This window comes from Ptychodera flava, chromosome 12 (assembly GCF_041260155.1).
Source record: "Ptychodera flava strain L36383 chromosome 12, AS_Pfla_20210202, whole genome shotgun sequence".
In the NCBI taxonomy this organism is placed as follows: Eukaryota; Metazoa; Hemichordata; class Enteropneusta; family Ptychoderidae; genus Ptychodera; species Ptychodera flava.
Genome location: NC_091939.1, coordinates 1,584,275 through 1,596,769, shown reverse-complemented (window position 1 = coordinate 1,596,769; position 12,495 = coordinate 1,584,275). Strand labels below are relative to the sequence as shown.

Genomic DNA, 12,495 nt, shown 5'->3' with positions numbered 1-12,495 from the left:
ATGCTTGCTATACAAAAAATTTCAAATCGACTAGACCCCTGGGTCTTCTAAATAAGCCATTTGTAGGTTTTTGGAAAATCCAATATGGCCGCCAGGTCACGTGACCAATGAAAATTTCAAGGGTCAGGTGCACGAGTACTTATTAACACCAATAAGTCCTGCAAGTTTGAGAAGTTTTCGTTCAGCCGTTTAAGAGATCTAGGTTGACAAAAAACGGCAGAAGAAGAAGAAGAAGAGGAAGAAGAATTAAAGCTGCAAGCAGCGTTGGCGGGGCCCAAGCGGTTTACATGGTTGAAAAATCTTGCACTAATGATATTATGTGCAAAATTCGAGCTTCAAAAAGTAGGATTTTGAACATCATCGAATAGTTACTGTATGTTTCACTTGGAATTTAATTTTTTACGGAAAATCCAATATGGCTGCCAAACCACGTGACTGATCAAAACGCATTTTGCAAACTTGAAACACATCACACTTAAGATGGTATATGCAAAATTTCAGTCAAATCGGTGTTTGTTCAGGAGAAGAAGATTTTAAAGATTAAATCACAATTTTCGAAAAATCCAACATGGCGGCCAAACCACGAGACCGATCAAAACGCCTTTCGCAAACTTGAAAGAGATCACACTTAAGATGTTACATGTCAAATTTCAGTCGAATCTGTGTGTTGGTTCTGAAGAAGAAGATTTTTAGAGATTAAATCACAATTTTCTCAAAATCCAATATGGCGGCCAGACCACGTGACCGATCTAAACGCCTTTCGCAAATTTGAAAGAGATCACACTTAAGATGTTACATGTCAAATTTCAGTCGAATCTGTTTGTTGGTTCTGGAGAAGAAATTTTTAAAGATTAAATCACGATTTTAGCAAAATCCAATATGGCGGCCAAACCACGTGACCGATCAAAATGCGTTTCGCAAACTTGAAAGAGATCACACTTAAGATGTTACATGTCAAATTTCAGTTGAATCAGTGTGTTGGTTCTAGAGAAGAAGATTTTTAAAGATTAAATCACGATTTTCGCAAAAATCCAATATGGCGGCCAGACCACGTGACCGATCAAAACGCCTTTCGCAAACTTGAAAGAGATCACACTTAAGATGTTACATGTGAAATTTCAGTCGAATCGGTGTTTTGGTTCTGGAGAAGAAGATTTTTAAAGATTAAATGGGTATTTTTCAAAAATCAAATATGGCGGCCAAGGTCACGTGACCGCATGCGATTTTATTGGCAAATTTTCAAGACCTTAGGCCATGCTTGCTATACAAAAAATTTCAAATCGACTAGACCCCTGGGTATTCTGGAGAAGCCATTTCTAGGTTTTTGGAAAATCCAATATGGCCGCCAGGTCACGTGACCAATGAAAATTTCAAGGGTCAGGTGCACGAGTACTAATTGATACCAATAAGTCCTGCAAGTTTGAGAAGTTTTCGTTCAGCCGTTTAAGAGATCTAGGTTGACAAAGAAACGGCAGAAGAAGAAGAAGAAGAGGAAGAAGAATTAAAGCTGCAAGCAGCGTTGGCGGGGCCCAAGCGGTTAACATGGTTTCAAGCTCTTGAAGAGATGGTAATATGTGAATAAATTGAGCATTGAAAAGTCTTTTAGTTGTTGTAAAGAAGGATTTTTAACATCATCTCATAGTAACTATAGGTTTCATTCGTAATCATATGTTTTACACAAAATCCAAAATGGTATTGCGATTTTCGCAATATCCAAGATGGTGGCCAAATCACGTGACCGATCCAAATGTTTTTTGCAACCTTGAAAGAGACCTCTCTAAGGATGACATGAGTAAAATTTCAGCTCAATCAGTGTGTTACTTCTGGAGCAGAAGATTTTTGAAGATTAAATTGGTAGTTTTTGAAAATCCGATATGGCGGCCAAACCACGTGACCGATCAAAACGCCTTTCGCAAACTTGAAAGAGATCACACTTAAGATGTTACATGTCAAATTTCAATCGAATCAGTGAGTTGGTTCTGGAGAAGAAGATTTTAAAGATTAAATCACGATTTTCTCAAAATCCAATATGGCGGCCAAACCGCGTGACCGTTCAAAACGCCTTTCGCAAACTTGAAAGGGATCACACTTAAGATGTTACATGTCAAATTTCATTTGAATCGGTGTGTTGGTTCCGGAGAAGAAGATTTTTAAAGATTAAATCACGATTTTAGCAAAATCCAATATGGCGGCCAAACCACGCGACTGATCGAAATGCCTTTTGCAAACTTGAAAGAGATCACACTTAAGATGTTGCATGTCAAATTTTAGTCAAATCGGTGCATGGGTTCTGGAGAAGAAGATTTTTAAAGATTAAATCACGATTTTCTCAAAATCCAATATGGCGGCCAAACCATGTGACCGATCGAAACGCCGTTCGCAAACTTGAAAGAGATCACACTTAAGATATTACTTGTAAAATTTCAATCAAATCGGTGCATGGGTTCTGGAGAAGAAGATTTTTAAAGATTAAATCACGATTTTCTGAAAATCCAATATGGCGGCCAAACCACGTGACCGATCAAAACGCCTTTCGCAAACTTGAAACAGAACACACTTAAGATGTTGCATGTCAAATTTCAGTCGAATCTCTGCGTTGGTTCTGGAGAAGAAGGTTTTTAAAGACTAAATCACGATTGTCTCAAAATCCAATATGGCGGCCAAACCACGTGACCGATCAAAACGCCTTTCGCAAACTTGAAAGAGAACACTCTAAGGATGACATGAGCAAAATTTCAGCTCAATCAGTGTGTTGGTTCTGGAGAAGAAGATTTTGAAGATTGAATTGCGATTTACGCAAAATCCAAGATGGCGGCCAAATCACGTGACCGATCCGGATGTCTTTTGCAAACTTGAAAGAGATCACTCTAAGGATGACATGAGTAAAATTTCAGTTCAATCGGTGTGTTGGTTCTGGAGAAGAAGATTTTTGAAGATTAAATTGGTATTTAATGAAAATCCAAGATGGCGGCCAAGGTCACGTGACCGCATGCGATTTTATTTGCAAATCCTTAAGACCTTAGGCCATGCTTGCTATACAAGAAATTTCAAATCGACTAGACCCCTAGGTATTCTGGAGAAGCCATTTTTAGGTTTTTTGAAAATCCAATATGGCGGCCAGGTCACGTGACCAATTGAAATTTCAAGGGTCAGGTGCACGAGAACTAACTACCAAGCACTTGCCCTGCAAGTTTGAGAAGTTTTCGTTCAGCCGTTTAAGAGATCTAGGTTGACAAAGAAACGGCAGAAGAAGAAGAAGAGGAGGAGGAGGAAGAAGAAATAGTAGAACTCGAGCAATACCAATAGGGGCCCAGCCGGTCGGCTTGGGCCCCTAATTAAAGCTGCAAGCAGCGTTGGCGGGGCCCAAGCGGTTAATCATGTGACTGATCTTAATGTCTTTTACAAACTTGAAAGACATCAGCCTACGGATGACATGAGTAACATTTCAGCTGAACTGGTGTTTTACTTCTGGAGAAGAGGATTTTTAAAGAGTAAATTGGTATTTTTCGAAAAGCCAATATGGCGGCTAAATCACGTGATTGATCTAAATGTCTTTTGCAAACTTGAAAGATATCAGCCTAAGGATGACATCAGCAAAGTTTCAGCTCAATTGGTGTTTTAGTTTTCGAGAAGATTTGTAATGATCAAATGGGTATTTTTCGAAAATCCAATATGGCTGCCAAGGTCACGTGACTGATCCAAATATCTTTACAAACTTGAAAGATATCAAGCTGAGGATGATATGAGCAAAGTTTCAGCTCAATAGGTGTTTAAGTTTTTTAGAAGAAGGTTTTTAAAGATTAAATTGGTATTTTTTAAAATCCAATGTGGCGGCCAAATCACGTGACTGATCCAAATGTCTTTCGCAAACTTGAAAGATATCATGCTGAGGATGACATTAGCAAAATTTCAGCTCAATCGGTGTTTTAGTTCTGGAAAAGAAGATTTTATCACGTGACCGATCACAATGGTGTTTACAAACTTGAGAGAGATTCATCTAAGGAAGACATGAGTTAAATTTCAGCTAAATCGGTGTGTTGGTTCTGGAGAAGAAGTTTTTTGAAGATTGAATTGGTATTTTTTTAATCTAATATGGCGGCCAAATCACGTGACCGATTGCAATTTTTGCAAAATTCAATATGGTGGCCAAACCAAGAGACAAATCCAATTGCGTTTTGCAAACTTGAAAGCCAAACCATGCGACCAATGCAAATGTTTTTCCCAAACGTACTTGGTGGTCTAGTGTTTAGGTAGGAAATGTGATGATAACACAAAACGCAAGTATGTAATGGAAAAAACTCACAGTTGAAGGTCAATGGCAGAAGTACAAAGTATACTTTATTGCATGTAGGAAAGTAATCTGCCAATGCTAACACAAACACTAAACATTAAAAGTTGATGGTACACAATAGATGCTCAGTGGCATATTGTTGAACAAAGTAAAAATTCAACTTGAAGTTACAAAGTAAATGCTCAATGACATACAGAGCAAAGTATACAGTGTTGCATGGAAATGTATAGGAAAACAATCTGTCATGCTAACACAGACAGTAAAAAATCAACTTGAAGTTAACAAAGTAAATGCTCAATGACATACAGAACAAAGTATACAGTGGTGCATTGAAAAGTTTAGGAAAACAATCTGTCATGCTAACACAGATAGTAAAAAATCAACTTGAAGTTACAAAGTAAATGCTCAATGACATGTATACACAACAAAGTATACAATGTTGTATTAAAGTGTTCAGGAAAACAATCGTAATGCTAACACAAACAGTAAATACTCAACTCGAAGTTACAAAGTAAACGCTCAATGACATACAGAAAAAAAGTATACAGTGTTGCATTGAAATGTTTAGGAAAACAATCTGTCATGCTAACACATATAGTAAAAAATCAACTTGAAGTTACAAAGTGAATGCTCAGTGGCATATGGAACAAAGTATAAAGTGTTGCATTAAAGTGTTTAGGAAAACAATGTGTCATGGTAAAACAAACAGTAAAAATTCTACAGGAAATCACACAGTAGATGCTCAATGGCACAAAGAACAATTTAAAGTATTGTGTGTTGTATTGTAGAGTTTGGAAAACAATGTGTCATTTTAATAGAAATGGAAAAGTGCACGATTGCTGCACAAAGGTGAAAGTACGATGTATATACTCTATATTACCTGGAAGCATATAGGAAGACAATATCATGCTAACATGAATGGTAAACCTTTAAATGAAAATTACATAGTAGATGCTCAATAGCCTATAGAACAGAGTAAACTGTTGCATTGAAGTGTTTAGGCATAAATCTGTCAAGCAAAATTAAACTGTGAAAATCCAACTGGAAATCACTAGTGGTTAATTGGTACTTGTTCAGAAGTTGTCTGAGAGTAAGGACAGAGTTGTGGGACAATACAGAGATATGCCATTGTGTGCTATGAGAGTGTTGGATGTCCAACATCTGTACAAAGTTGCATGAAATGTGGTAGACGACCAGAAATATAGCGCTAAGTACAAATTATGGAAATAAATGCTAACTCGGCAAGCCAAAGCCAATGGAATGGACGTGCTTGTGTATGACATAGCGAGTTAGTCCATGGACCAAGTTTGAATGAAATTGCTGGTGGCATCTGTGAGAAATGTGCACGAATGGATGCTTGGACACATGCACAGACGGACTGGCGGAGGGACAGACATTACCAAAGCTCTAAGTTCCCCCCCCTGATGTTCTCCATGGGGACTAAATAGTTGTTAAAAGGACAGTAGGTGTAAGTATAACTGTTGATGAGATGATTTTGTAGTATTTTTTCTTAGACTTTCTCGGGGTGCTAATGACATGGTTTAGGTCTTGGGTGATGGTGGTAATGATGTGATTGAGGTAACATGGAAGGTGGGTGTGTGCTCCAACAGAAGGTTTTGAGCACTGATGAGGAAGTAGTCTTCCAAATCCTCAGCATCGGTAAGGAGGTTTTGTTTTTTACTGATCTGCAAGAACTCATCTATAACATTGTGTGATATGGTGAATGTATTACTACATCCAGTGATCTGCAACGTTACTTGCATATTTTGAGAGAGGGAGGTTGATGCCTGTTTCATGTCGCAGGCAGTGCATCTGACGATTTGAGAGTGGAGAGGTTCCACTGGTCTTTTACAATTTGTGCAGTGGCTCATCAGAATGGCTTTTATTGAGCGAACAGTTCCTGTAATTGTATCAACGACAGGTTGTTCTTTTGGGGTCTCAATAATATCGCCAATGTCGTCAATAGGAGTGATGACAGTACGGGAACCTATTTGTACATTTTTGGTGTCAGCAAATGACTTAGTAATGAGATATTCAAACAGGTATGACTGGTGAAGCTGTAGAGTTGTGTTTCCCCAGGTATTTGCTTCTATGGACCCAGTTTTGTCGGACACTATGTACTTAGTCAGAGTGAGTTGGGTACCATCACGTGCTGTTTTGAGTTCAGCAACGGCATTAGAGGTGACTTTGGCTCTGACAGTAACCTGTAAAGAAAGAGAATGTAAAGAATAAACAGTTGTTGAATATATGTTTAAGGTTTCTGTAGAGTGGAAGGTGACAATAGGCACTGATAGTATCATCAACCATATGTCCAGCTGGTTATACTCCTTTACAATTACACCTACCGCAGTGGAACACACATCGGCTTACTAAAATTCCAACTGTAATCGGAAAGTTTTTCGTGAGAAAAAAATCAGGTCATTGCCTTCGAAAACAGTTTAAATCCATGTAATTATCCTTCTCTCGTTTCTCGGTCCACTTCAAAACCGATGATCGTACAGTGAAGCTTGACCTTGTGATTGCTTCCGTCTTCATTTGTTCATTGACCATTTTGAGTTGAGCTAACGACGGCCGACAGGTGAAGTATGCATGTTTTCATTAGCGTATATCAAGGATACCAAATAGGAATCAGCAATTCAGGTAGCAATGGAATCTGAAGGCAGTAGCACTTGTGGTTACTGATTTACAAGCCTATTTTTTAAATGGAGGTCAAAGGTCATGCTGGTCACGGGACTTTTTGCCAAAAATCTTTGCTTCCATACGTCTTCCTATGTACCAAAAATCAGACCCCTAGCTCTATTGGCTTGCCCTGCATTGGCATTAGCAGCCCCTGTGCAGTAATGCTGGCTGAGCAAATTCCCTATTCATAAGCTATAGGCTGGCCTTGTAACTCAATGAGATGAAAGCTGGCTTAAGCTTCACATTCTGAAACACTGATCTGTTTTTTGAATGAATCTCATGTTCGTTCGAAAATCTTTGTAAGCCATATACCTGAGTGCTGATCAGCTCCTAAACATAGAGACACGCACTATTTTTTGAACCAAACTATCTTCGTGGGTAACAGATGACCTTTGACCTAGTAGCTCCACATTTGATTTAAGCATCTCAAGGGTATATCCATGTGTATGTGTACCCTGGTCTATGCACGTTGTCATTAGCCTATATAAAGGTCACCGAATAGGAATCAGCAATTCAGGTACTAAGCAATAGAATCGTCAATTGCAATTGCGATTTTTATTGAGGCAGTATCCAGTGCAACACCCCCCCCCCCCCCCCCCCCCCCCCCCCCCCCCCCCCCCCCGCAGGGCGAAGAAACTGACCAGCGTCTTACAAGGGATTTTTTTAAATTTGTAGAAAGGACAGTAAGCTGTATACAATGCATTTGTGTAGGAAGGAGGGTAAACTATAAAAATTTTGGGAGATGTATATTGAGTGTCACTTTCAGCGATGTGTGCACTATAATGGTAAAGGCAATCTGACAAGACAGTGACAAGAAACAGATTTTTGATGGAAAATGACAACAGTAGAGAGTTCTAGATTTTAGGACATTTGAATATGTCTTGGTAAGCTTATGCATGGGGAGTCTACATCAAATATCAAAGCAAACTGGAGAAATTTATTTTGTGACTGTCATATATATACTTACAGCTTGGTCTGTGAGTGATGTATTCAATACGTCAGTGATAGTTAATTCTTGCAGTGATGGTGGTTGTCTGTGTTGGAATTGGAGGGTTTTCTTATTGACTGGAAGAATGGTTGCCTTTCTGTTGATCTTAACATCGAACTGTTCGTTTTCAGAAGTAGTTGTAGTTTGAGCTGAAGTGGAAAATGATATATTGTTATAGTAGTGGTAATAACTGTTCACAATATGCTTGCCCTGAAAACCACTACAAGGCAGAATATATCAATAGTTGAAATTTCCATGGGATTACGACAAAGTGGAAGTAATTAGACAATTGTGTGGAACTACCAGGCTGTGATTACCTGATCCAATCACTACTTGTTTTCCAGCGCATACTTTGTTCTTTACTGCAAATACTATCAACAACAACAACAACAACAATAATAACAAAACCAACAACAAATTTACAGAGTCCAAATATTGTTATTGTTCTCCATTTTTAAATATTTAATCATCATCATCATTACCATCATCATTATCATCATCATCAATATCATCAGACACTGAGGACCCTATAGTGAAGCACTGATTGCTGACATGACACTCACAAAAAATTACTGGTTTACAGAGCTGTGTGATGTAAAGAATTGTTTGAAAGAATAGACAAAAGCATAGATCAATGGCTCAGAATAAATTTAGACAGGAAATTGTTCAGTCGGATGTTCAGATTACAAGTACAGGTTTGAAGATGGGGGTAAAAACTGTCAAATGTAATTCAGTGAGAAGAATGAGTCTGGGTTTCCTGTGGATTGTGAAAGTTGTACGAAAGTTTGTAATTGGATGCCAAAATATTTTGTAAATTTTGAAAGATGGCTTTCATGTGCAAAGGTGATCCCAAACTTGTGCATGGCTAGCACTGATAAATAATTATGCGAAATACAGGATGATTGGTTGGTTAAAGCTTGTGGATGATGTCATTTTAGTAATGGGCTGTACTGGTGTTCTGTCACCTGTAGTAAAACCATGAAGTTTGTGGTGCAGGTTGTTGTTAACAACATGGCAAAATGAAAGGTTTAGTGGGAAAACCATGTTTACAAGTCTACAAAAATGTTTTTGTGAGTTTTGTTGCATTCTCTAATGTTGAGAGAAAAAACACACTGGATTGGGCTTTTCCTGCTACAAGGAAAATAGGGCAGGTTGTGGTTGATTGCAGGTGAATCAGTGAATGTCTTGTTTCCAATGAAATTAGCTCGTGAAGAATTTTTGGTAGACACAAAGAAAAGAGTTGTGTGAAAGGGAGGTGAAAGACTGGAATTGTTGGAAAACAGGTTTTGAGTTCTTTTAAGGATGTACGATCGGTAAAATTAAAAGTAATGTCATTTCTCTAAATTGTCAATTTTTGGATTCTCCTTTGTAAGTATTATCAAAATATGTGATAAAATATAGGGGTCACCGTGCTCGTTTTTGAGATAAATGACCATGAATTTTGCCATTTGTGAGAAAAAATGCTGAGTCAGCATTTTTTCACCAATGCATTTTCTATGGACGAAATAATTCAATGCTGTTTATCTCAAAATTTAGCGCGGTGACCATATAATTTTATTTGATCAGTATTATTTATTTCTCTAGACTGAGCTTTGTGCAAATTTTCATGAAAATGACATTAGTAGAAATTGATTTTCCAGCAAATTTCAATGTAATCCTATGGGAAGTGACAAATTCCACGCGCGCGTACCGCTCGTACATCCTTAATTGCGAAAATGAATGATTTGTACAATAGCTTTTGCTTTGTAATAACTGCTGGTTGCATACAAAGGAAACAAGGATTATGAAGGGAGCACGTGTTGGTAACATGGGAAAATGACACATGTTTACTGCACAATACCTATTTATTCTGATGATGCAACAAGATTTGTATGTTTGGAGATAACCATCCTGCCACTGAGGGCGCGATTACATATCTGACTTATGCTGTGTCCAAAAATAGACACGAGCTGATGTTCGCAGTTACTTGTATTACATAGTTTTGTGGATCTGTATAGGATGATTCCATCCGAAGATTCATATTAATCAAAAATAGAAGCTGACTATCTAAATATTGACCTATTGTGGGTATTTTTTGCCATCTTCTCTCTGGTTTCAGATCGGCAATGCTGGAAGAATAGGGGATCTATTGCCACTGTGGAATCTGATCTCCGTGCATACAACTCGCGCTGGATTATGTATAAGATTGCGTACTGTGTCTGGAGAAGTTTCATGAGTGAAGAAAGGAAGATAAAAGTTGAGGATACCAAAAGTAAAGGATTTGCACACTTACCTACGGCTTTTGTGACTGACTTTAGTGAAACTGGGGTTTTCGTTTGCGCGGCATTGGAAATGGTTTGGTGTTTTTCTGTGACGAAGCACACGGTTTCGTGGTATTCGTGTCTACCAGTCTGTAATGTGAAATTGAAATACCGTCCTTTCATTTTCGGACTTTGACGTAATGATGACACATTGTGTGGATACCCGCGGATGTTAATGTACTCCTCATCTTGTGATGCAGTCGATGTTGATGGGGTTTGTGTGTCGTCGGAGAATCGCAGCTTCTTGCGTGGCGTGTACATCTTGGTGAAGAAGAAGTTGTACTGGGGAAATATCAGAACGTTTACGAACTATATAGTAGTACGACCGGTGTAAGTTTTATAAATGCGCAAATAGTACTGCTGTAAACGAGGAAAGAAATTGTTGTGTGTACGGGAGCTGGTATGTTAGACTGGAGAAGCCATCCCTGAGTTAGTGTTTTGCGGTTGAATGTGTGTTCTTTACAAAGAAGACAAATGACAAATAAAAGAAACACCGGATGATGACGTTGTTTCGGAGTGATTTGTGATTGTGATGTGGTTGAAATCAGCCGTGAACTACGTGTTCCCACACGAATTCACTGTAAGCAAGTGGACTACTTATATCTTGTTGCTGTGGGAAGAAGCGGTGCGCGTGCGTGAGTTTTTGTAATTTTTCCTTTACCGCACTCCCTGAGTGTGTTGTTCATACAGTATAGTATATAGCATAGTGTATTTGATAGCTATCACCGAGATAACATTTGGAAAAAAGTGGGAGGGGACGGTGAAAATTATCTTATAGTGAAATAAGAAACAACTTTATTTGTCTACGCTTATCACTTGTAATTTTGGTTGCTTCAAACGGTCACGCTGAAAAGTTGTCAAATGTTTACAGAAAATTGTGGTGAGGTGTGGGTTAGTTGTATCACAGGCATTCAAGTCAATGACAGAAAATCTGTACTGATGGAACAAGTAAGAATAACGCTATACGTTCAAAAAAAAAAAAACGATGGGTGGTGGTGACGGAATTGCGTTTGAATTTTTTTATCTGTCAGAACTCAAGTTTATATGATCTAAATTGCATGGGTTGTGTGCATGAAGACCATATAGTTCGTACGTTAAGTGACAACTAGTTTTACAAATTAAGATATTTCCACCAGGAAGTTCGATGTGAATATGCGCATTGTCGAATACTCTTCTGAATGGAAATATAATAAATGGGATAATGAAATGACAAGTATAGAAGAAAGTCGAGGGGTACGAAAGAGATGAGCACTGTACATCATAAAGTTCAAAGAAAGAGGACCTTTGGCGTTTATCTTTGTGATAACAAATTATGTGAGGCGTCAATTACCGTGAAATTAATTTGCAAATCTGAGATATTTTACGTACAAATAGTGCATTGTGGAGTTGTGGTTGTGAGTTGCAGGAAATTTGCACTAAAATCCGTTCATTGTACTGCGATATCGTAGTGATTGAGCTGCTTGCATGCAGACGCAGCGCCGTAGCTGGTGCGCCACTAACGGTGATCAGGGGAATGTACAGGATGCATGCATGTCTGATGTCGTACTACGAAATCATAGCCGCCATTTTGATCGAGGTAAGTGGACGAGCACAAAAGTGGTGTAGACTTATTGATGTATAGATTGTTTGTTGTGAACGGCGGAGTCTGATCAGGAATCCCTTCATGCTTCGGAGAGATTAAGGTAGAAGACAGTGTGAATGTTATGGATGTGAACGTAGTCCATTCGACGAAATTGCGATTCAGACTATCAGAGTCGCTAGTCGGTTGGACAATTGCATGCACGGTACTGTACGTAACCGTGTGCCATGTGAAATGTAAAAAGGTGACGTCGGTTGATCGAAGCACAGTCGAGGGACCATGATCGTAAATTAATAATTAATCGATTTTATGAAATGGGCGATGCCAAAAGTATGAGGGAAGATAGCTGTAGAGTTTCAATGTCTCCTCTGGCTAAAATTACCTGTTAGCCATTCTGGCTAATTGAGACCAAAATTGATTAGCCAGAACTAGCCATCCAAATTTACATGTATTAGGCATTTGTGATTTTAGACAACTGACAGTTGAATATTGAGTGACAGTCACACTCACAGATAATATACTCGGGTGGGTTCTATTAGCTGCCACAGTACTGTAGCAAAAAATGGCAAAAGAAGTTATGAACAACTTGTACAGAACTGCTTTCTTTGTTACTTCTAACATTCACAACAAACTTTATTTCCTGGGTGCTTCACACTTG

At 38.5% G+C, this 12,495-nt stretch overlaps 2 protein-coding genes across 2 annotated transcripts in view; both read right to left on the bottom strand.

Moving 5' to 3' along the window:
- The window catches only part of LOC139144669 (acyl-CoA dehydrogenase family member 10-like), a 121,734-nt gene that overhangs the window by 14,125 nt on the left and 95,114 nt on the right, over positions 1 to 12,495 (bottom strand).
- Positions 4,347 to 11,146, bottom strand: LOC139144663 (uncharacterized). The gene is made up of 3 exons (XM_070715379.1): positions 10,231 to 11,146; positions 7,938 to 8,107; positions 4,347 to 6,495 (listed from the first exon to the last, which is right to left on the bottom strand). The coding sequence occupies exons 1-3, from the start codon at positions 10,517 to 10,519 to the stop codon at positions 5,833 to 5,835; spliced, it is 1,122 nt and encodes a 373-aa protein (XP_070571480.1). The 5' UTR covers positions 10,520 to 11,146; the 3' UTR covers positions 4,347 to 5,832.